General features: G+C 38.9%; 1 protein-coding gene across 1 annotated transcript in view; it reads right to left on the bottom strand.

Annotated features, from left to right (window-relative positions):
- EXT2 (exostosin glycosyltransferase 2) overlaps positions 1-26,481 on the bottom strand; it is an 82,146-nt gene that overhangs the window by 2,996 nt on the left and 52,669 nt on the right. The window contains exons 10-13 of the mRNA XM_029996320.1: positions 15,359-15,525; positions 8,123-8,266; positions 7,451-7,579; positions 6,178-6,260 (exon numbers count right to left, since the gene is read on the bottom strand). Coding sequence (XP_029852180.1) covers positions 6,178-6,260; positions 7,451-7,579; positions 8,123-8,266; positions 15,359-15,525 — 523 coding nt within the window. The remainder of the gene's footprint in view (positions 1-6,177; positions 6,261-7,450; positions 7,580-8,122; positions 8,267-15,358; positions 15,526-26,481) is intronic.

The raw sequence follows: 26,481 nt of genomic DNA on the forward strand, positions 1-26,481 counted from the left end.
AGAGCCTCACTGCAGAGAGAACTGAAAAGAAGCTGGTGTTCTTTGATTTATCCATTTAATCACAGAGACGAGCAAGGGGATGCTGGCAGCAGCACATGTGCACATGGAGGTCAAAGCTTCCCTTCTCCCTCCCCCTAGAATTCCAGTCATTCTTAAAGCAATGTACATGCTGTAAACCAGAACAGATTAACTGCCAACATGTCTCTTAAAGGGCCACTGTTGGGTCAATTTGGCTCATAACGAAGGTTTTGCAAAAACCAAGCCTTTGTGAAAACGGAGTTCTGGAAAAAAAAAAAAAAAAAAAAAAAAAAAAAAAAGGCTGTTTTTTTTCAGGCTTCTTCAGAAGCTCTATCTTTTCCCACAAAAATAAACATGCCTCAGTGTATAGGCAGCGCTGATTGTACTGTAACTTAAAAGTGAAGCTGAATTAAAACTACAAAATGAAACCAACTAGTTTATTTTCCTTGTCTAAATAAAGAGCTATTAAGCAGTAAGGCATCACATTAGCACAAAAGAGATTGGACCATTGATGACACTTCCAGTTTTAATAATCTCAGGTGTCAGTAATGCTGTGGAAGGAAACAACCATATGCTTCAAAAAACAAGCAAACAGATGTTTAACCTTACATCGCTCCTTTAACTCTTTCACTGAAAGGCACAGTACCTGTGGAAGCAAGGCAGGGAAAACTTGGCTCATCTCACCTCAGCCAGTGCTCAGCTAACATTAGCGGCGCACTTTATAAAATAGCTTTTAAGAACTTCACACACCAAGAATCGTGACAACTGTCCCCAACACATAACAGAGACAGCTACAAGAAAGCAGGTCACATTTCTTTTGCCGCTCAAAAGGGAAGACAAAAAAGAAATGAGTACTTTGACCCAGCTACAGGGGCTGACGTGCTGCAGGCGGTCCCAGAGCAGGTCTCTCGCTCTCCAACCACTGCACCCTCTCCCGACCCCTTCGAAGGGTTAGGGGGTCACTACGGCTCCAGGATAATTTTCCTCAACAGACCCGGTCAATCACACCAACTGAGTGTGACAGTTTTGTGATGGGGACTGCTCAACACTGCCCCAAACACTCTTTTGAAGCAGATGGGACAGCAAGACTGGTTTTCAAAATCAATTCCTCAGCCTCTGAGCCATCCCATGGCTCCCTCCTTAACTAGAGTAAATGACTGGAAAACACAAAGCCCAGGTTGTTAAAGTGCTACGTTTCTACGTAGCTGTTTCAAGCTATAATGCTCATATTTCAGGCCATTTTCTGGCCCGAGAAAAGTGTCAGAAAACTACTTCATATGGGGTGATACTTGAATAAAGTATTTATACAGGTAAATGCAGATATTTCACTTCTTGCTACCTTCTCATCTCCTCATACTTCTTCCTACCTCCAGATTCAAATCTTTGGACTAGGAAACAAATGAATTCAGAGTGTAAGAGGAAACCGTGTGCAGTGGGAAGCAACCTCTAGACCCGGGACAAGCACTATTTGCTCCAGGGTAGCACAGATCTGAAACAGCAAAGGAGCCACCAGTGAGGACTGAAGCAAAGAGACCCAAGTAGCTGTTCAACGTCTGCAATAATGAGGTGAACCCCTGGGAGGGTGAGCTTTGGGCCCTGGGCACAGAAAGGTTACAGCAGCACGGAGAGCAGGAACTGAGCGTTTTCTCCAGGAACACTAAGCAGTTTCTCTTGCCTCCATGAGATGCCCAACATGAGATACCTTAAAACAGATCTGATTTTCAGATAAGGTCAGACTTCCAAATCATCTGTTACTTCTGAGAAACATGGCTAACTGTAATCCAAGTTGCGTGTATTGGAGAAGTCTCGTGGCAGGAAACCCACAAACTTCACAGGCGAGGAGGTAGATGCACTGGGAGATGTGCATGTGAGAAGTTTGCACAGCTGCTGGCCCTCACTGGTTTCTGGAATACCAGAATACTTCTAGTCTACTGGTTCAAATCCTGCCCCTGCCAGTAATGACTGAAAGACATTGTAATGTAACAGCTGCTGGGTGGCCGGTGTGAAATGAATTAGTTATCTCAGCCTGCTGCCTGGTAGGCAGGTGTCCACATCAGATCAGCCGTTGTCACAGCCAGAACTAAGCGGCACCCTCAGAGCAAAAGACAAAACTAAATGGATAGTGGAGACAAATTTGACCTCTTTCCTCCAGCGGGTATACTCCCAAATCAAAGATGAGGTCTTATGAGAAAATATCAAGATTGAACCCTTCTACAGCCAAACTTATGCTGGTGGCAAGACCATTCAAGCATACCAGTACAGTATCTTTAACCACCAAGAAACCATTTCATTGTTAAAGAAATGAAAAAAATGAAAAATGGAAAAAATCAGTATGTTCTAATCACTCTGGCTGAATCGGAAAAGCTAGTCCTCAGGAAATATCAAATTCAAAGATCAGAAACAGGCTTTTTTAGATGAACGAAATGTCATACACAAGCCACAAAATGTGTTCAAAGGAAAGTCGCCTCTTTCCAAAAATTTCATCTCCTGCACTGAACTAAATCACTTGAATTCCAAAGCCTTTGCCACTTTTGGACAATATAAACCAGAAAGGATACCTAGAACATTAAACATTCAAAGCTGATAGCTGGGTAGCCAAGAGAATGTAACATGTCATCTTAATATGGAGGGAAGGTGTTTTTCTTGGCTGTGTTCACAGTTTTTTGCAAATTCGTACTAACAGACATATGTTTGCTTCCAAGAATTACTCTTTTTGTTTTCCTCGCTCTGCCGACAACATGCAGTTGTGCTCAACAAAGAATTAAGATTGTGTGAACTCAGAAATTGAGAGCCCTGTTGCCCCTAGCAGACTGGGTGAACTTCATGTCTGTTAAGGTCTCTCTTAATCAGTTTCCTCTCCCTTACAACCCAAATATTTTTTGGTAGGGTAACTCCGCACCTGCAGCCTTTGGCCAACTGTTACCTGGTCAGTTTGCCTCTTAAGGGAATGGCTTCCTATTTTGACTCTAACAAATACTTACATGTCCTACATAAGACACTGCTGTTAATGTTGCTGCAGAAGCAGCTCAGCCCTTTGTCGTATTTACTGTACAGGCAGTTGCCCTCTAGGCTGCGTTTTACAGAGTTCTCCATTTTTGAGAGCCAGATGCAAAGATGCTAAAGGCAGAAAACTTGTTGCTACTTAACCAGCACATGTAAATACAGGGATTATAAGATCCTCCTACGGCTTCTTCTGTGACCTGATGTAAAGGCTAACCTAGGGCAAGAAGGGGATTCTTGGTTCAAAGCTTTCTTCAGCTCATGTATTTTAATGATGGAGCTTGATAACCCTGTGGACTGAAGTCTTTCATTTATCTCGGAGAAATTACACAGCAGGAAGAATAGCAGTGGTGGCTTTCCTACGATTCGCTGTAAATATCCTTCAGTATTGGTCAAAAAAAAAAAAAAAATCTCTTAATAAGAGACAGTTTAACTGTACCATCTTTCCTTTGTCTCTGCTGGAAGTGTCAAAAGGCCCAAAAGAACTGGTTAGTTACATGTCCTTCCTGGACAGATCTCCACAACTGACTTCTCAAACCTTTCACACTTACAAAACAATCATCAGGCAGTTGCTGGGCATCTCTCTGCTATTTCTGAACCAGAAACCTGACACTGAATGTTGTGCATGCCCATGACAACCCTGATAAACTGTTTGTTTCACAAACAGAAGGTTGATCCCTGGATATCCGGGCAAGTAATTAGCTCAGACTACCTGCTTACTATTTCTGAATGCTAAAAACCAAGGAGTCAGGCACTTTGGGAAGCTGCAAGTGAACCTGATAACGGCTTTTTGCCTGATACCCCAGGTATTGTTCTCGGCACCCAACACTGTAAAGTTATTCTTTTATAATATGACAAGGATTCCCTGATGCATACACTTTTTCCATTCAGGTTCTCTCCTGACCCTGAAAATAGCTAGTGCGTGTATACATAAACATACATACATATATATATGAGCCATAAGAGCCTTACTCACTGCTAAGTTAGGAAAATTTGCTCTAGGAGTTGCTATCATTTACTATCCACTTAAAATGAATAGCTAGCTTAGAAGATTGAAAAAAGATACCCTTCCAGGTTTTCATATAACTCCCTTATATTGAAGACAGATAACAACAACGCAGGGCGAGAAGGTATTAGGTGTAGCACGTAGTTTCAGTATATTACTGATCTTCAAAAGGAAGCGTGAATACACCCAAACTATATATCTCCCCAGATTTTCTCCTGCACTCAGACTCTATCCCAGCATATACTCCTTTGGCTGGGCAAATAAAAGTATGTGCATTTGCAGTCAATCTAACATTTCCCACAGCCCAGCTATCTCCACTGTTGGAATCTACAGAGAAGCAGGGCAACAGTTTAAACATGTTCTCAATAAACTGTCAATGATACTTTACTCTGAGGATACAAGAATTGCTATAGACATGGAAACCTGACCTTTACCCTGCATCCTAATGCACTTCGGAGCAAAAAGCAGTTTTTCATCTTCTGTTTTTATAGTGTTTACCTTAATAAGAACCTAGCTCACAACCAAAATTCCTATGTGCTGTAACGCTACTAGAATGATCATAGGAAAGCTCAACTGGCTTCAGGTAGTCCATCCGGTAAGCCAGTGCAGAATTGCTAGACACAGGACAACCTCTTGTGCTTCCCCTTCAGCTAAAATTTAAGATCTAAAAAGCTTCCAGCCCCTTCCTTAAGAAATTTTCTGCAGAGTAATTTTTACTGTCTTAATGTGGTACGTTTTACTTCCAACTTGCATACTCCTTTTTTTTAATCCAGCCTTATTATACATCCAGTCTAAATACTTTGTCACTAACCTTGGCGGTTATGCTCTTCAATACCTGGCATGATGCTTGGTTAATAATCAATTAGCCAAACTATAAATGTGTTTGCATGTGTTGTCTAATGTGTTTTTACACACGTATGCCCTCTTCTTGTAAATAAGCCCCCAACCTACTAAGCAGTTTTGCATTAATTCATTACATATATTACAATACATAAATATCATTTACATTGCTAAAGGCCAGTAAATGGATACAACACTTTAAATTTGCTGAGTACTTCAGAGAAGGACAGAAAAAAGCTCACTGTTAAGATGATTACTGGTATGATAACCAAGTTATGCCTCTCAGTGCACATCTGAAATGGCCTATTTTAAATGCAGGTCAGATTTTATTTTGTAACCTCTTCTGGTGGTCTCTTCCAGCACTATGGCTACCCCTGTTTACCTACCTCATCAATTCTATGGCTGCAAATTACTTTTCCCAAAGTTTGCAGGAGAGATGCAACAGCCCAAGAAGCCCAAGGTGAAATGCCTTTGTCAGTCCTAGATCGCAGGTTAATTCCACCCAATAACTAGTATGTACTTTTATCGCCAGATATCCCTTTTCAAACATGGGCGTTGAACAGCTTTGTAAAAGTGAAGAAACTTTCCCTTGTTTTACGCATTCAGAAGCCAAGGCAGAGGGAAGTTTAGTGTCTTGGTCAAGGTTGGGAAGCCATTTTACTGTAAAGCAGGGAATGCAACTCTTGTACTTACCAACTTTCAGTATTTCACTCTAAATATTCACTGCCCTTCCAAATACATACTTCATTTCAAAATTAAATTCTCACAAAAATATAATAATGCTGCCATTGTTAAAAAATGTGACATGCAATTGTGCAGGCAAATACCCTTCATTAGTGGAAGCAAAGTGCTTCACAACCTTTGGAAGAAAGACAATGTAAAAAAATAAATTCAAATAACGTTATTAATAATCTATATCCTTGTTACTCTTTGGTAAGCTAGCAACTGTGTGGTTTAAAAAAAAATAAATCTCATACACATTACAGCTGATACTCCATGGTAAAACAGAAATGTGGTATTACTGAAGGTACTGCCAACAACCTGAATTTCACATGTGTCCTATAGGCTTTACAGCAAAGCTGCTAAAAATTGTGCCCTTCTAAAGTCCTTTCTTGTAGTAGTCCACTTTTCAGTGTCACATCATCCATTGTAGGAATGACTTATGCTGATCAAATCCATGCAACATTCTTTCAAAATCAGTAATGTACAGAAATACAATCAGTGAGCATTTTTGATCCTAATCTAATGAGACACAGGGTAAGATTCTAGGGATCAGAACGAGGCAATCAGAGGAATAAAGGGTGGTCACTCACCTTTCCACCATGTGTGTCTGGTCCAGTGATAACCCATCAATTGCTGTGCATTCTGGACATTTGAACTTCTTTCGTGGGGTCACCTGCAGAAAGGCACGCCAGATATCATCAAATATCAACAGAAGGGACATTAATCTCCTTGCACAGAGAGCAGCGCAATACCTCTGAACACGCCTGCAGTGTAAGCTGAGCTGTCTCAAAAAGGGGGGGGGGGGGGGGGGGGGGTGGAAAGCCACTCCATTCCTCCATTCAGTTCCATCTGGCCCGGCTGACTGCAAAATTCACAGGGGCCCAATAAAAACGGCTTGGAGGGGTTTTTCCTTCTGTAACTGAAAAGAAGTGGCGATGACAAGCTCCTTAATTCCTGTTTAATGACTGTTTTCTCACTGCCAAGGTCCCTGTATAAACACCATTTGTTCTTGCAGCCATAACAGCGATGAAATATAGCTTCCCATACTTCACCGTAACATTAATCCAACAGACGCTCTTTTGCTCACTCCAGTAAATAGCTGACTGGCGAACTCTGCAAGACTCTCCGAATTGCACAGAGGTGCCAAATTACTCTGCTGTGCCCTCATACAGCTCAAAAACTTTTTCACCAAAAACACACACTTTATCTTCTAAAGACTTTTCTAGGAAACGCAGCCACCAGTCCCAATAAATGATGATGGACAAATGGGAAAATGGACCCTGCTAATTGAAGTAACGCCTGGTGGCCTCTAAATCTCATTCCAAGTTGACACGCTTTGAAATGAATGTACAGAGTGAATGTCCAGACCTGAAAACGTGTCGAAACATGTCAGGAAATTAATTCAGGGATAAAAAGTTCATTTAAAGCTGATCTTGCAATTAACATTCTTGCAATTAACATTCCTATAAATCAGCTGTTGCCAGGCTGTGACAGAGCGAGCTGTGGACAGTTGGCAATTTCTTTCCTCTAGTGATCTCAAATAGTTAAAATATATGTATGCGGGTGTGTATAGATACACACACATATATATATAGCTACCATTTAAATTACCTTTTTTATACCTCATCTAGATGGCTAAAATAACCACCAGAAACAACTGGTAAAAACCAATTCTTCCCAGTTAGCATGAAAGTTTTACTGAAAGGGCTTTTCTACCATGGAAGGAGAACAAGACACCATACCAGGGGTAAATGAGAGAAAAAGGAAGATAAAGTAATATATTGAAGCCTACTAAATAAATTTATATGAGTACGTGCATCATGTTTTTAACCTTTGTAAAGCTAAACTGCAGAAAAGTCCCACCTTAATGACTGATTTGCCAGTGACATTTGCCACTAGAAAATTCATGGCAATATCTTCACAATTCATATGAGCATCCACCCAATTCTTGATGTCTCCAGGCATTTTGTAGGTGTAAAGGTAGTTGAAATACTGCAGGATAGAGGGAGAGAGAGAGAAGATAATTTGAAATACAGATGCAGTAACTATAAGGCTCTAAATATTTCAGTCGCTGAACAGCAGGCAGCTAAGGATGGATTATGGGCAAACTGTGAGACTGCCTTCAGCCAAGGACTACTTTAGCAGATAGAAAAATAATTTTTGGGAGAGTAATTGCATAATTACTCCTTTCCTGACCAGCATACAAATTTCTTTACAATTGGTTTTCTTTTCTTACACTGCCAGCTACAAAGCCACATTCACTGCAAAATTTGCTATGTAGTTACAGGTCATGCAAACTGGCAAGAGTTCTTCTGTAAGTTCATGAAAGTAATGGTTTTATTTTACAGGCAGAGACAAATCAGTTGTTTTCACAGCAACTGAGAGGCTTAGGGAAAGTTTGCAATCAGCTCCCTGATTGTTGTAGAAAACATAATCATGGCACCACAAAACACTCACAGAACAATGACAGGCACACATACAGCTCTTTAAAAAAGGTTCATGTTGTACCTTAGTATACTACAAGTTGTATATTACCTTGTGATAAAACGCTGCTCCAGTGAGCACCATTGAGACTTCATTGGTCCATTCTGATTCATATTTCCATTTGTTCATCTCATGGTCCCAAAGATGCAGGCGGCCTGGATATCCAACCAACCTGTCGGGGAACTCACGCCAAACCTGAAGAGAAAAAGACATGACACACTGCTGACTAGGCCCACACAGCAAGCAAACGCAAATGTGCGGATGCAACACATCTTGCTTTGGGAGGGTAGCGTTACAGTGGTGCAAAGATCACTTCAATTCTTCTAAGTCCCAATTCTTGGAATAGGAAGCTGCCTGGAAGAAGTACGGGAAAAGCCCAAGCTTGCTTTGGAAGGAGCCTACAATTCAGGTAAGCCATAGCCCAGAGCAAAAGGCCACTAAAGCAATACTAACTTCCTTGTTTTAGAGAAATACAACCGACTATTCAAAAAGATTTTAACACTAACTAAACCCAAGCATGATTAAAATGGAACTTTTGATGTTAACTTCAGCAGATATGGCTACAACCTAACTACTTTCACAGCTGGCTTTGGATCTAACCAACCTGCTTCCTTTGATAGGAACAGGCTTATATTTTAATATTTCTGGTATTCTTTAGTGGGTGCTTGGATGGATCTACAGCTACATGGAAGGCCTCTTTGCCCTTGACTTGTTCCAGACAGCTGGATGCAATCAAGATACCATCCCTGTCACTCCATACATTATTTTGTAGCTGACTACAGGATCAAACACAGTAGACAAGAACAAGGAGAAGGGCATCATTAACGCAACCCCAGTTCTCCACACTGCTGGCCACATTAAATAATGGACAATTTTTGTGTTAGGAAAAAAGGGAGAAAGGATTATAATTATTTAGAAGGGTCTGAGCACTATTTGCTTGCTAAACACACAGATTGTCTTTTTGCTGATCAGTAATGAAGTTAGTATTTATCTGCATTGTTTGCAGACAAATTACTCAAATTACTTGTCCTTTAATCCAAATAACTGCTAGATTTGTTGGAAGAATATGAGTCTTGACTCTCCAACACACACTGTTAGGTCACAAGAATTTCTGTTTCAGGTTGGTAGTGTATAAACAAACACACACACACACAAAATTCATTGTGTATGCAAGATCAACTACAACAAGAAAATATCTCATAAATCTCCCAACGATCACTTCACTAGCAAACTTCTTTTCTCTGTACAAAAGGCAAGGGAACCCTACCGTTGAGTTTGCACTAAAGAAAGTGTTACCTGGAATTTCACCATCCTGCAAACCTCACCTCATCAGCAGTTCACTTTGGGCACTTTTTATGTGCCAGTATGTTTCAGTTGGGAGGCCTGGACTATAAGGACTCCACGCAAGTATTTTGTCAAAGTAAATATGATAAAACAATCAGCTTAAAGTTACTGCTTCTGTATCTACATTTTTGTGATTCTGCATTACTATATACCTTTTCATCTATACATCTCAACACATTTTATTGCTGTCAGTTAATATAGCTTCAGAATCCCATGATGAGAGCAGTTATTATTTCAAACGTACAGATGAGGAAACCTGCCAAAAATTATACAGGAAACAAGAATGGGAACCAGATCTTCTGACTCCCTGACTTGTACTTTATCCAGAAATCAATCTTTCTAGACAGTTCTAGGGCACAAGTACTGGGATAGTATTTAGATAGGACAACGCTCTAACATAGAGAGCTCTTGAAAGCAGAGAAGATTTGGAACTCAAGGAAGAGAATTCACAGGATGTTGTTGCAAGTTGGTGCCATCAGCTAATTATGAAAATAACAGATTTTTCGCAGGCAAGCCAGTGAGGGCTTGAGATACCTGTTTTAACATGATGTCAAAAACATTAATAAAGAACACAAAACCACAGGTATGGCCACTCCCTCTTCCAAAATTTTATTCCTCGCTCTCCAGGACTCAAAAAAATTAATGATTTAACTTTATCACTATTTTAAACCTGACTGTTAAAATGCCCATCTCCCAGCTGTTGAAAGGCACTACCACATAAGCTACTGAGGCTCAAGGGATTTGACAGAACACTACAGATCTGCACCGTACTGGGCTAAGAATTTTTGTAGACAGAATGGCATGTGTATTAAAGGCAGCTGAAAGAAAGATTAAAGTCAGCTACTGCTTCCCAAAGGACTTCAGTGCCTTCACAACACAGAACCGTAGATTCATATCCCTTCTAGTTTTTGCCCTCAGTGTCATCTTCAAGAGTCCGAACAACATAAAATAAAAGCCAACTATAATGCACGTTACTTATACAGATTTCTTTGTATCACTGTAAGGCTCAACCCTACCCTGATTCTGGCCTCTGAAAATTGTCAGTTTGATGCATCTAAAAAATAACTTGGTTGCTTTAAACAAAGATTCCTTTTAAAAGTAATGCTATCAAAGTCAGTTGAAAAGCTTGGCTTTTTCATAATGTTCATCACTAGCTCATTCAATGGTAATTCCTGGAAAGGCTCCAAATAGCTGCATCCAGCTCATTGCCCAAATCCATACACATGTTTCGTGCCAAAATTAATATATACAGCTACTGCTTATAAGGAAGCTTTCAGAACAAAAATAGTGGTAATGATTCTTATACTACTCTCTATTTTGTACTACCGTCCATTTTCTTGTTTGATGGTTGCCTATAATTTATTAGTCTGTTAGGAATACATTCCATTTTAGCCAGTGATCTTATTAGGTTTCTCAGACTAAAGAAGGATAGCCTGATTTAATAGTGGTAAGGGACACATCCAAGGAAAAACATATTGCCAAGTGAAGAGGAGGTATGCTTCTTTGTGGACAACGCTATTCCAATGACTCTGCTAGACAACCCTGAAGATAAGTATTTTTGGACAAAGCATCTCCCAGATGAAAAGTCAAATAGAAGTTCTGACTTGGTAGTTTTACCAAAAATCTTGTAGAGAGACACCAAGAGAAAATGATAGTAATTTTGTTTCCGAGTCAAGTTCCTCAAGTGACATAAACAGCCTAGCTAAAACACCCTCCAGTCTAACCTCCCCACAGTTCTTTCTGCCTCCTAGCCTCAACTATTCTGTGCTGCTTCGCTGTACCACCAGAACAGCTGCCACAACTCATTCTCCAGAAGGAAGAGAAGCAATATTAAGTGACATGCAACTTCAGGAACTGGCTAATTACAACTAGAAAAATTTTAAATTTAATAAACAGAAAAATAATCAGCATTTCAAAAGCTACCATGGCAATGTTGTAAGAATGAAACACTGGCTATCCTCTATGAATGAAAGAAACCCCAACCAATCAGTATTCCTTCTCTCCTCCCAGAGCCCCATGCACTCTTAATTCTCCTCCAGTCCTCAAAGGGATGGCTTGTGCTATTACAAAAAAACCAAAGCAAAATGTAAACACAAAGCCCATTAAAAGATAAGCGATGCTTCACATGCACACAATTTGGAAAATAACTTCAATTTGAAGAAGAGCTTTGATTACGGCCAGCGGTTAGCCATGGATAAGTCTTTGGTAAGCAGAGTTATATTATTCCTCCTACAAAGGAATGCTGAAAAATACACTTTTAACAGTCAAAGTGGGTATGAAAGAATTCTTCTAAAGAAGGCATTCAAACTTTACGATGATTTTAGCCTAGGGAAATATGCAATTCATCAGAGTTGATTTTTTTTTTTTTTTTTTTAAAGAATGCCAGAGACATGAAGCAGTGAAAAACAGCTCTGAGACAGAATATGATCATCTATTAGCAGAAGGCAAAAAGCTTCCAACAGGAAAAACACAAACTTAGCAATGCACAAACCAATATTTTCTATGAACAAAACCCATGGACTCAGAGCAATAATCCCAATTTAGATTATTTTTATTATGGCTGTAATAAAAATACCTTGTCTTTGTAAGGACAAAGTGCTGCATAAGTACGTAATAAGAAATCTTTACGAACTTCATACTTGGAAACTGTTATCCCTGCTTTTCAGGGTGATAGAAATGCTAAGCCATCTGCCCCAAGGCCAGCTGAGATGCAAAGCGGGTAACACTACAACGTGTGCTTTCAGTCTCACATTCAAACACTAAACCCTTCAGGAGCAGCCAATGGTTCTACTTTAATTTTTTTAAGATTATGATAATCTAAATACTCGCTCCTTTTCTTGGGTCTCTCTGATACTCCCTCTGTGAACAACAAAGATTGGTAAGCGGGGAAAGTTGTCTAGCCCTAAACAGGTTTTTTTTTCCAGCGCCCCAAGTCACGCCCGTGATTTCATCATGTAACTTAACAGAAATACTTTTTTCAAAGTCAGAATGTCATGACTATTCTTCTGCTACCTTAATACAGCAGCACACAGGGACTATTTTTCTGCTTGCTCCAATAGATTTATGCAATGTCATAAATCACTGTACCATAATAGTTCACTTTTAACAAGTAAAAAATGTCTGACACTTTGAGTGTTACTATAATTTTTTATGGCTGAAAGTGTACAGAGATCAAAGTTTTCTGGTTTTTTTTAGGCTTGCTCTATACATTCAGACAAGTCTGTGACAGAGGGGGTTTTGCCACATGTTTAAATGTAAAGTCTCAAGGATGTCAGGAGGAGAAAAGAAAATTACTGAATGTCACGTTTCCAGCCCTTCTTATGACCAAAGCAGAAGCAGACATACTTTTAAAAGAAAATGTTCTAGTAACATTATATGCTGCTACTGTTCCCTCTGGATTCCCCTGCAAATGAGTCAAGAGCTTGAGAGATACTTTTCTGGTAACACACATAAACAGATAAATAAATTATCACAGGCTGAGGACAATTTAAACATCTGGGAGCCAGCTCAGGCCTGTCAAGCAAGTCACAGACACTCAGGGACAGGAAAGATCAATCTTCAGCCCCTGATTTCTGTGCCAGAGAGTAGGATCTACATCAACCACCCTCTATATGAGGAAAATTGTGTATTTATAAAATAATAGGCTGTGCTTCTGTATTCAAAGACATTTCTATTCATTTATTTTATAGGGGGGGGGAAGCTATCTCAAAATATAAGTATTCAAACTACCCACGGGTTTGTCTCAACTATCTGCTTAGTAAGGCATTTTAATTTTCCATCGATGGGGCTGTGTAGTAAGCTGAATTCCCAGAATCAAAAAGGAATAGGATTTATAATAAAATGCAAAAAACTGCAAAAGCAATAGTTTTTAGTCTGCCAGACTAAACAATCTCGTGTCCAAACAGTTACATTCACACACTGAATATAAGGACTGTTACTCAGATAGTCCCTGCAACCAATGCATATGGTCCACAGAAGGCCAATAAATTAGCCAGCACAGTCCAACAGCTAGACCTGGGGTGAAGAGTTTTAAGTCCCAACTGCCACCTAATCACACTGACTACAGGGGAATTCACGTCAACTTTTCTTTGCCCCATTTTTTTTTCATGAGGATAACCCTTTCCTGCCTAAGTGACCAGACTCAATATATGTGAAGTTACAGATAATTCTCCACTGAGGATGTTTAAATTAACGCTTCAGACACACAAGCACTGCAGTTCTACTTCTCACAACTTCTGGCTGACACAGCTGAAACTCAGCTGCAGTTTGAATCTCTGCTTCGAAGCCCTCCAAGACTGCTTTCCCAGTAGCAGAGATTCATTTGGAACTACTTACACAGTCACTTAGGTTTTTATAAGACTTATTTTTATTTACTTTGAGACAGCTCGATGAAAATGAAAATCAAACTGCAAATGGAGACAGGATTTACACAGCACGCACATTATGGATTTGTTATCTTTCATCCCATCAGTTCACCCTCAAAACTAGTAGTTATAAGCACCAACACAGACAAAAGTCAGTCAGCTTCGAGAACTGCCAACACTTGATTGCTCTGCTGTTGCAGTGCAGTGCTTAAAACATTCAGTGTAGACAACGGAGTATAGAGAAGGCATATGTGGCCAAAAAAACCCCTTCCTTTAGTTGTCTTCTCTTCATTCCATCTTTCACACTTCATGTACTAACCCATTACTCTTAACCTGGCAAGCGAAGTATTTCCTTTCTGGAGACACACATGATAGATTAAACCTCTGTCTCCACTACTTAACATCTTTGTTATTACATCAGCATACCTATATTACCACAAGTCATTTCTTGAGTCCAAAGCTCGTTACTTGCTAACAGTGTCTTTCACTTGAGAGGGAGAAAGAGCTGTATTTTACCACATATGTATTCACATTAAAGAAATACTTCCAACATCTCTTACAAAATATCTTCTGGTGTTAACAACTACACATGGGATTGTTGAAAATGAGACAACTATCACATTTAGTTTGCTTTCTACCCTTTAGAAAAGTGGCTTTCATTATTTCACTCAATTTAGGCAATAGTTTCGTGTTCTAGCTTACATGTATGAAGCCCAGTGTTGTTTTGCTCTTGATATTGCAGGGACAGGTATTACTACACGATTGAAACCTTTCTTAAAATATGATATTGCATTTTCTAATGTCTCTGATTTATTTACAAATGTAGCACGTTTGTCTTAAATACACACATAACCGTAATGTCAGATTATGGACTGTGTCATATACTCAAATACAAATGGAAGACAAAGCTTAACTCATTCAGCCCAAAATTTTGGAAGGAAGACAACAGTGTTGCTTTAAGTAAGTGCACTTTTTAACAAACAACTCAAATGCCTATGAAGACTGTCACCTCTTTGTACTGCCATGGGTAACTGATTTGGACAAACTTTTTTTGTTGATACCCTCATTACAACACCAGCTGTTGAAGCTTTGCCATTTCAAGCCTATGATACATGTGTCCCCTCCTTGACATTTTTCAGTTCCTCTTTTCATTGCACTCCACCTTACTTTGGCATGTCCTCAAGAGGCCTCCTCTGTTCCCAACACTTAATCTCTGAAACTTGTCTTGTCCATCAAGACACGTTAACTTGGATAGCACTTCTGATTTGTCTGAAAACCGTTTGAAACTGTTAAGAATGCAATCCAGTCTCCAGACTGCTGCCATTACACCAATTACACAACATTTTCTGGAGTCTCGTGGCATTACTGTGCCAGTTACCAAAAATTTTCTGTTAGCTGGCATTTTTTTCCATAAAGTAATGACTACCTGTAAAAATATTTCATTCAGCATTGAACTGTTAAGGTAAGGAGAGATGCAACAATCTGAATCAGCAGACTGTGCAGTGCTTCCTCTACTTTATATACACATGCAACATTGGAGCAGACAGCCTAAGAGACAGGAAAAAACCAATTCTCTTACCTCATAACCAAACTGGAGTTCATCGGACGTTAGCATAATGATATCATCATCAATAGCCAACACTGCTTCTGTTTCAATCTCATCATAGGGGAAGAAACGGTTACTAAGTTTGTTTTCTGCAGTCCTAACAACTTTCAGGGGAACACGAATCTTTGGCCAGAGGGACTCTAGAGAGAAAAATTAAAAGAAATGGAATTCAATATTATACTTTACTTCTGAACGAGTCTGCACATCCGTCTTAGCTTCTCTTTACTCTTTTTTTTCTTCACATCTTAAACAAAAGCTTCTTAATGGCAAATTTACACCCGACTTTCAGTTAGGCAAACATGTAAGCATGTGAAGGTGAGAGACAGAAGATCAGCGACATTTCCCTCTTTGCTCTCTATGGAGAGCTTCACAGACAGCTATAAGGGGGATAGCTTGCCCAAAACAGCAGTCTGCGATAATTGCGTAACAAGAGTCAGCGATACTATGTATTGGTTTAGGACCCACAGCAAGAAAAGATATTTTACTCAACTGCAGCTATTTAAAAGAATTTGAAGCAACAGTATACAATCACTGACTGCAAGTCTAGGGTCATAAAGAATTTGGAAAAGAATGTTAGTTCTATCAAGTGCTGAGGAAAACAGATTTTATTGTATCAATTAAAAATCTAGATACACCTAAAATGTTAATCACTGTTGACAGTTAAGGAGTAGATTCTGCGTATCAGTAATTTCTCTCATCTTCAAAGTCCTAAGTCACAGTGATAATTTAAGCTAGATAAATGCAAAAGGATTCCCTACAGCATCTTTACAAGTAGGATAGAGCACTGGAGTACATAATCATGAAAATTCAGAAGTCAAATGATGCTTTAACTAGCAACAACTGAACCTGTAGATACAAAACTGGATCCAATTCACTCTACAATGGGATTAGATTTCCCTTTCTTGCTATATGTTTAACATGTAGCACCTTAAGCATCACGTTAACAGTGTCTGCAGGCTTTTGCATATATTCAAAAATTTTCAAAATCGTATTCTATTCCTGCAAAAGTATAACTCCAGGCATAAGTATAGAGCACCAAGCGAAAAGAAATACAACTAAGGACCCAATACTAAACATTAATTCTGAATGCACATATTTAATCATATACATTTTCTAGCACAAAGCTTAACAGTAGTCATTATTACAGTACAATGCATCCCAAAAGCACCAACTCATCAAGAAGTAGTTTAATTAATATCTAAACAAATAGCTAAACAAGTACAAATGTGACTTGTTGGTTTCTTCCAGCTTTCACATAAACATGTACTTTAATAAAAATCTGAGGGAAAAGAGAGCATTGTTAAGATGAGTCTAAGTACCTTGTAAGCAGTAGATCTGAACACTCGAGTTTCTTACACTGGTGAAATAGAGGGGTTGATGATGGTATATGACAAGAAAAATAAGTGAAAATACATTAAATCAACTACAAAGTGACTGCTCAGAGAATTTATAAGTTGTTCTCTGTGCCAAATGAAAACATGTGTAAGGATACATGTTGAGGGAGTTGATCCTTCCCCTCTACTCAGCACTGATGAGGCCACATCTGGAGTACAGTGTCCAGTTCTGGGCTCCTCAGTGCAAGAGAGAGATGGACATCCTGGAGATGACAAAGGTACTGGAGCATCTCTCCTATGAGGAAAGGCTAAGAAAGCCGGGACTGTTTAGCCCAGAGAGGAGAAGGCTCAGGGAAGGTCTCATCAATATGTACAAATACCTGAGGGGAAGATGTCAAGATGACTGAGACAGGCTCTTCTCACTGGTGCCCAGTGACAGGACCAGAGGCAATGGGCATAAACTGAAACACCAGAGGTTCCCTCCAAACACGAGGAAACACTTTTTTCACTATGAGGGTGACTGAGCGCTGGCACAGGTTGTCCAGGGAGTCTCCAGGTGGTGGAGCCTCCATCCTTGGAGATACTCAAAAGCCATCTGGAGATGGTCCTGTGCAACCTGCTTGAGGTGACCGCACTTGAGCAAGGGAGTTGGACAGGATGATATCCAAAGGTCCCTTCCACACTCAGCCATTCTGTGATTCTGTGGCAAGTGGAGTCTGTAAGAACTGACACTGGGCCTGAAGCCACTGAAATTTTCACCAGTGGTCTGAAATACATACAAATTGCCAGTGCAATTTGCAAGCGACACAAAGCCTGGAGACATGAAAAATAGTGAGGACAATAAGGTCATACAGAGCACTCTGGATTGCTTAGTAAACTAGGTGCATTTGAACAAAAAAACCAGACTGACATAACTTGACACACAGTTAAACACTAGGACCGAGGCAACTTTTTCCCTAAAAGCAGCTGCTGAAAAGGATTAATGGGTCAGAGTGGACATTAGTTCTCAACATGCTGCTGGGGCAAAATGGATTAATGCAATTTTTGCATATATAGATGGGTAAGTAGTAAGAAATGGGGGGAGAGTGGACAGCAATTTTCCGCGTATCAAGACATAGTCAGATGCTAAAACACTGTTTGATTCTGGTGTTTGTATTTTTCAAAGCATGTTGAAACCCTGGAAATGGTGCAGGAAAGAACCACATAAGTTATTTGAGGGCAGGAGAAAATGCCTTATGGTGGACCTTGGAGATCAATCTGTTTAGCTTACTAAAACAAGGAACAAAAAGTGGATTTGATTAACATGTACAATTACCTACACAGGAAGAAAAATGCCACGTATCTTCAACCAACTGGAGAAAGACATAACAAAAAACAATGACTAGAATCTGAAGCCAGGCAAATTCAAAGTATGAATAAGGCAGACATTTTTAATAGCAACAGTGGTTAACCTCTGGAAGAAGTTAACAAGGACAGCAGCTGATTCTGTACATCTTGTCTTTCAACAAGATTGGGTATTATTATAGAAGATGCACTCCAGTTAGAAGTCACCGGATTGAAAGGAAAGGTAATGTGGTGACTCATGACTTACAGGTCAACCCAGACGATCTTACTGCCCCTTCTGCCTCAAACTCTATGAACAGTGAGATTGTTGACTGTCATCGGGATGAGAATAGGAAGCTTGAATGTAAACTACTAGGACATGGGAAGCGAATACAGAAATTGAGAAAATAGCACAAGGAACTAAGATCCTTGCTTGTGTGTTCTGAGAATGAAAAGAGGAAGGTAAAACAGGTGTCAATGAAAAAAGCCACTGTAAGGGGCGAGATAAGAGAAATCCTAACCTGAGAAAATGGTTTTAGCTTGTAAACAACAATATATAATCAAATTCTGGAAGTATTCTCAGCAGAAGGATCTGAAGAACGTTGGATGACAGACAACACAAAAAATAAATGGGTTACAACATGAAACAATTATGCATACACACTTCCAATTCCATAATAATCCAAAATCAGGTCTGCTTCCAAGACAGCTTTGCCCTCTTTCCACTGTCAGTCTGTTGCACTAGGAAGATAGTTACTACCAGAGAAGGAAAGGAAAGGCTTCATTCCAATGTGTACAAGTAAAACTTGCGCCCAGGAACGAGTGTCCACGTCCTCATTGCCACTGGGCCTCTCAGATTTAACAGCTCACACAACACTCAAATAAAACACAGAGCTGTACACTGCTTAAAGACATCAGAGTCCAAACACTACTTCACTAGGAAAACAAAGCAGTTTTTCCAAACCGCAGTAAAAGTCTTCAAAAGTCAGTTTTTCTTGGAGCTGTATTTTAGAAAGAAGGATTGGCACGCTTGGGTGGCCAAAAGAAAGGAGAAGAAACACACAGTTGTATTTACTGGCAAAATTTGTATTCAGTCCCCTACCCTGAGATTTTTCCTGTGAGATTGAAAAAGTGACCGTAACATCCACCTTTATCTGGGTGGTCTTGTAGACCATGGCCTGTATTTGACATTATGCAGGTTCTTGTCCAGTTTTACTCACCTCTTTTCCTTCTAGTAGAAGGCAAGAGGCATCAGCCCAAACACCAGTGCACACTTGAGTGGCTTGTGATATTGATTAGTAGCCAGTTGGAAGGATTCAACCACGTTACTGATGGGCTCCAATGGAAGTCACAGTCAGCCAGCAACTGAGGAGATACAGCAAGTGCCTTGGGACCACAACAAAAATCCTCAAAAGCCACGGATTCCAATTATAGTGCAATGAACTCATTTTATTCTCAGCATTGTAAGGTCTTTGAAATCCCCTGCTTGAACCATAATCTGAAACAATGATTTCAGTAGCACACCACTAAAATTCCAAATTTTCATCTTACTAGTTATCCTAACCTCAGGAGACAGTAACATTGAACAACTGGACCCGTCCATTGCAAATTAGCACTCTCAAGTCAACTCACTGCTTTCTAGTTTACCCTACAACATGGAAGTATCCATATTTATAAGACAGTTACAGATACCTCAAAGACACATATAATGGCCTCATAAAGACTGTAGACTGTTTAACATTTGCAAGCTACTTAAAGACCTTAGGCTAATTGCCTATAATTATCCAGTTATAATCCCAGTATTGGTATTGAATAATTTTCAGCAGCCTGCTAGACCCCGAAAATACCCTACTGTCACAAAAGCTTCAGTAGCAATCAGAATTGCCATAGGTATGTATGCATTTGTAAATTTGTATTTATAAATATCAACAAAGTTTACTTTTTATACATGTTAAGTACTCTTTTGTTCGGGCTTTTCTTCCTTTCACATCTGCTACACATAAAAAAAAAAAAGACAAGACAACCAAATTGCAACAAAGATCTTATTTCAGTGCAGGAATACACTGAAACAAAAATTGAAACTGAAAAGTCACTAGGATTGAAAAATAGTAATTCAGAAAAGCAAGCAAGCATGGATGCTTTAAGCTAGCTCTTCAGAAAATCAACTGTTTGATAGCTTACTAACAGACATGCCACTTGCACAAAAATATGGTAACAGAAAAAAAAGTAATGAAAAGTATGAAAAATGAAGGTGTAATCTAATTATAATCAGCACACATCTCGTATGTCAGCAAATCCTGTTAAATCCACATGATTTACTAAGGTCTTGGAAAGTCTCTCAGAACGACAAATTCTCAAAAGAGGTATGTTACTGGAAAATATTTGTGCTTTGAGAAACATAATACAAAGTTTCTGAATTTGGACCTAAATTCACAAACAGAAAATACCAGCATTTTGGAGAAACTTTGAATAAGACATTAGGGTACCAGTTACCCTGCAGCATGCAAAATGAAAGAAAGCATAAGACTACTTGCTGCCTAGAATCTGATCTGATACTGAAGGTTGCTGTACCTGCAGAGATGGAAGCCCATGGTAGATGTCATGACACAATGACACCTGGGTAACCACTTTGGCAGCCTGCGCAAAAATGACTATTGCAAAGGACAGGAGGCTCCACTCAGAGATCCAAGTATTCAAAATTAGCCCTGCTGCAGGAACTCCAAAAGAAATATATAGTCAATTAAAAAAAAAAAAAAAAAAAAAAAAAAAAAAAAAAAGACAACAGCTACTTCAGAAGTCAAAGTTTTAGAATCCATCAGGAAGGTTAACTCTGCCTATATTTATTTCAAAAGACCACAAGAGTATTTGTACTTTTCTTTTTTACACATAGGAGAAACGTGGCGTAAAGGGAAGTTAGAGATGGGGTCTGCCACTTCTGTAACACCACGCTCTGAAATTTCAGATACTGCTTGGGAAATTATGAGAAACCTGAGCACTAGCAAAACATATACGGGGGAAATTCTCAGTTTAGTAGACTTTATTATAACCAAGGTAAAAGCACATGCTTTATTCTTACAGTAAGAGGGCACTGCATCATTTAACAGAGTATGACAAAGATAAAAGAAGTCCAAGACAAAGGTAGATAAAGTCTTACAAGACAGCATGAGAACCTTTAAGCACACAAAAGTAAAAATGCGTGCTTGGACTGGGAATTATTCTTACTTCTTTTAAAACCAGTGAGGACTTTCTGTGATGCAGCAGAAGACAGAGGTAAAATATGAAAGTAAAGCTCTCTGGAGTGTATAAAAGTCCACGTATATATGGAGACTGAAGAGAATGATGGGCACCTCCTATTGCACATCATACTGAAATAATTACGAGAGAAGAGTGTTTGAGTAACACTTACACTTGCTCTTTGGCAACAAGACTCAGGGCATTCTTGGCACTTTGTGCTATTTAGGACTACTGATCCATTGATTGCAGGAGCTGCCCACAGAAAACAGCATGTGGTCTTCTAAACACAAAATCAGCAGTTTCTCAACTTTGCCAAACGCAGCTTCCACTTCTAATGGGTTTACAATCCCTAACAACCACATACATGGCTGTATTTCTGGCCAGCCCACAGTCTCACCATTAAGTCCTGAAAGTCCGCATCTCACAGCAAATTTTTCAAGCATGATTTCAAGATGATTTCCACAAACTGCAGGGTCAAAAAAGTGCTGTAATTACACTTCAATTTAAAACACTCATATATAGAAGAGCAGCAAAAAACCCCATCCTCTAAATACGCACTTCTCAGCTACAACTCCCAGTGAATTACATGAAAGACATAAGGAAGAGAAGGGAGGACAATCATGAGAGGCAACTTCATTATAACCTAAAGGAATACCCTCTCACACCAAAAAACCCTTTCACTTTCCACACCTCCCTAGGCTTGCCATCAGATGTTTGTAACAAAAATGTAAGTAACAAAAGCTTGCAAAATGCTTGTGTATAAAAATGAATTCTTAGTCTGAAATCCAGCCCTGTTTCTCAGCTCTAAACGAACTCTTACATCATACATAAAAGAGGGATTATTAAAAATAATAGTGAGTAATATTTCTATGGAGTGTATTATCTCTTTTCAAAGAGGAATGGCACTGTCATGTTGTTAAATAGCATCACTCTCTGTATCCGTGCTTCTGAGAAACTGGGAAGTTAATAGCATCTGAAGGGGTCCTTGGCAGCAGATGCATTATTATCTACCTAGTCAGCAGACAGAAGTGTATTTATATAGGAAATGTCTTGCTCGAATTATTAATCATCCATTCCCAGTTTCAACATTCAGCCTAGGGAAAGTGAGAATCAATACGGCTGCTGTACAGAGCTAACCAATATTCTTGAGACACCCATTCTAAGTAGTATCAAGTTCAAAAATAGCACGTGATACTTGAATGCAGATGGTTTGTTGCATTTGCAATTGGAAGCAGCAGGTAAGGATAATCAGGAGGAGCTGGAAATGCAGTGTACACTCTTGATGGCAAGAACTGAATGCTTGCCAGTATTAAGAGCACAATGACAAATTAAAATGAAAATAAGAGCCACTTATTGACTAAAATAATGGCATTTTGATGGCTCATACAAAGATGCTCATACAAACATGCTTCTGTTTTACTTCCTCAGTAACAACAGCTAGGAATATCTCATGACTACCGATAACCTGGCACCGGAGTATTGATTCATATTAAGCTCAGACTTCCCACAACTTCTGTGAAGCCCACTTGGAACTATAAAAAGGAAAAACCTTTCCAGAAGTTGTGCAAGGTAGACTAAGATAAAAAAACTGGCAGAAAACACCCCTAAACAAGCTCCTCTGTATGTACCTGCAGTTGCACAGAATCCTATACACCACGCTCAACTCTCATACCTGATCTTTTATAAAAATCTTTTATTTGATGCTCATTCTAATTGGTCTATAGTAGTCTGTATGAATTCAACTAATTGAACATGGATGATGGAAGCCTAACATGTACTTTTTCAGTCTCAAAGACTGAATGGCAGAACTTAGCTGGAATCTGAAGTTTCAAAAAACTGCCAGAAACGACATCATCAAGCATGTTACATCTATTTATTACCAGAATTCCTTCAGTAATGGCTGACTGAAGAAGTCTGTCCAGACATTTCAACTGCTTCAACTTATGACTATCTGTTCAAAACAGGTGCTTTCTACTTACATTACAATGTTTACATTTGTCTACAGTAATGCACAGAATTCCTCTTATATATAACAGAATATTGGTTTCTAGGACATTTAGAGCCCAGTTTTGCTAAGCTGGGTTTGTTGAGCTAGATTTCTAGACTTCCTTGAGAAATAACATTGCAAAATGTTCGTAAGATGATTCATGGAAGACTAAAACCATCATGAATTAGTTCTCTAGCTAATCAAGGAAAATGGCATTAAGTCTATTGTGAAGAAGCCAAACTAATTCAAAACCTAAAGAGAAGTTCAGAAAAACATTCTTACCAGTGCTGACTATTAAAGGCATGGTATGCAAAAAAAACCTGCCACTGAAGATTTTTTTTACTATCTTTTTAAAGTTAACACTTTAAGATACAGTAATCCATAGGATACTCAGGTTCCTTTTCCCCAGTGTTTTATATCAATGCTGTCCATTAATAGTATCAGATTGAAATGCAAAGATGATTATTGCAGTAATACCCATAAGCCTTATAGTCTGTATCTTATTCCAAGTTTATCAGCAACTTAGCGCCAGGAACCACTACTGATACAACTACACAGAAAGTACACATTCTTTAAAACACACTTTTCATTTTTATAAAACTGAACCTAAAAAGGAATCAAGCTACCACACATGATTTGTAGCTTGTTGCATATTTACTAACAGTAATGCATTAATACATTTTTTATACCATTTACGTGGTAGACAAAATGTTTTTTTCAATTGTCTGAAACAAATGTGATGAAATGTCGGCGGAAATTTATATCGCAGACTATCTTCTTGCATTTCAGAACTAGCAATTTAGACAAATACAAACAAAATGGCAAAAGTATTTGGCTGATGGAGAAAATGAAAAAACATCCTGTCTACGCAAATATTCCCAGCAGCAGGCACTTGGACCACAATGTTTATTTTAATAAATGCAAAGTAAGTGAGAAAAAAAAATATCATTTTTTTGCTTGTAATATTTCAAAGCTTTTAATTTTTTTACTAATTTTATACATGCAGTCATGGGCCTGCTGACATTACTGTTAGGTTGACAGGCTTCTAGCATACTCTGTATGGTTGAGAATATATGCAAAACTCAGCCAAAGACACAGAGCAGAGATCACCTCCCTTAAATCCAGAGAGCACTTAAGATCAGCAAGATGTTCCTGTAAAGCTTCAAGGTTCCAGATTAAAACCAGCATCGTATGTGGTATTTTCTCTCTGCTATTTCACATACAGGATCCAACATTTTTACCATCATAAGCACTCTGAGAACTTCAAAATGTTTGCACAAGACATCTGTGTTGCTCAGATTCATCTGTTGCAGTTGTATTTTTTTTCCTAAGACACTGCTCATATTCTGAGTTCAAAACCAAAAGATTAGACCCTTGCTTTCCAGTCTCACCCAAAGCACAGAGTTCCTACTTTGGCGCACAGATTCAGCAATGACCTCAAAATACACAGTAAAGCTTCTACCCCTTTACACATACCTATGTCTATGATACCTCTCAAATAGAAAGTATGGGAAGGCAGTATGTTCAACTAAGCAAAATAAAGGCCAAAGCACAGGACCTTCTTGAATCAATCCCTTGCCCTGCTGCTGAATTATTGAGTGATGGTGAAGACTTCACCTCTGGGTACCCCAGTTTCTAAAGCTATAAAATGGGAATAACCAGTTAATCTACTGCTTATATAGTCAGGACACATACATATTTATAAATGTTTTGAAGGTACTCAGATTAAATTAAACCTATAAAAAGCAGTTTCCTTTATTATTTATATGTTAATATATTTATATTTTACTTTGATTTCAAAGTAGACATTAACTTTCTAATTAGAAATTTTGGCATCTACCTAATAATAATGCCATGAACAATGCTGCTTACATAGCAGTTTTAAACTATAAGTCTCAAAGCATTTTATCTAAGACAATATCGTTGTATTCATTTTAGACATGGAAACTGAGGAACAGTAAGAAATGAGTTGCTCCCATTCAGCAGGCAGAAGTTGTGCCTCGTCAGTGTCCCAGCTACGAAAAATAATTGAAACATTGGTTTTAGTGCTCCTTAATTTTTGCTTATTTCTCAAGAACCTTGTGAGACAGCCTGTGTGTCCTTCACTGTGTTCAGGTGCCAGTATGGCAAAACAAGTAGGAACTCAGAGCAGACAGTTAAGTGTATAAAGGTCAGTCATTTAAGCTTGTACTAGTCACCTTTTGTTTCCTTCATACTCAGTGGAGGAAAAAAGGGTACATCTGGAGGGATGATTTAGTTTACCCTAAAATAAATACCTAATGCAGGCTAGATGGAGGTGCTTGTTTCTTTTCACTGATTCTAAACAAAATGCAGTGGTGAGCTCAGACTTGCACATGCAGCTCTCAAACATTTTAAGTTATGAGAGTGGTCCTTGCAAACTCATAGGACAAAGGGAAAAACAGTCTTTAAATTGCTACTGATTTCTAGCCCATATACATGTAGCTGCTTTTTCTCCAACTTTATACTTTTGCACGTTATTTGCATGAAAACTTTCCAGTCAAGTGTTCAATTAATCCGTAGCCCTCTTAGCTGCTTACTTCATTTACCATCAGCCAACGTGACAAAAAATTTGTGAGTCATATCAGAGCTGCATCTGCCCCGACAGACCTAGATTTGCAAGGAGTTTGTTTTCCACACACCTTGCACACTCCCCACACCTGCAACCATTCCACAGCGCAGCAGCCGAGATCAGCTACAGCCTCTTACCTGCACTGAGGGATGCTCAGTAGTACTGATGGCAGAGTGATCACAATACAGCCTCGTCATTCGTCTGACAAATATCACCGTTAGTTCATTTTCAGGTCATGCTGACAAATATATCTTTTCACTCAAACTTTACTAAATGCTGAGGACAAGCAAAAAAGGATTTTTATCTTACGGAGTGTTGCATTTGTTGAGGGGTGCAGCATCTTAGATTTTGTACAACATTTAGAACACAATATTTCATTTTTTTTTCTGTTTTCCTCTTAAGTCCTGAGTTTGCTGAGTTTCATTACATAAAGGCATTATTACAAGTATATAAGCATTCATTAAAACAAACAAACAAACAAAAAACAATGTTAATTTTAGAATTTGCATGTACTTCAAAACTTTCCATTCCGAGGGACAGATTCCCTCTATTTGCAATACATATTGCTTTGATAGCAATGACACTTTCAGTTATAATATTTTTCTGGTGTTGACAGAGGAAAGAAAGG

The sequence above is a fragment of the Aquila chrysaetos genome, chromosome 2 (genome assembly GCF_900496995.4).
Source record: "Aquila chrysaetos chrysaetos chromosome 2, bAquChr1.4, whole genome shotgun sequence".
Taxonomy (NCBI): domain Eukaryota; kingdom Metazoa; phylum Chordata; class Aves; order Accipitriformes; family Accipitridae; genus Aquila; species Aquila chrysaetos.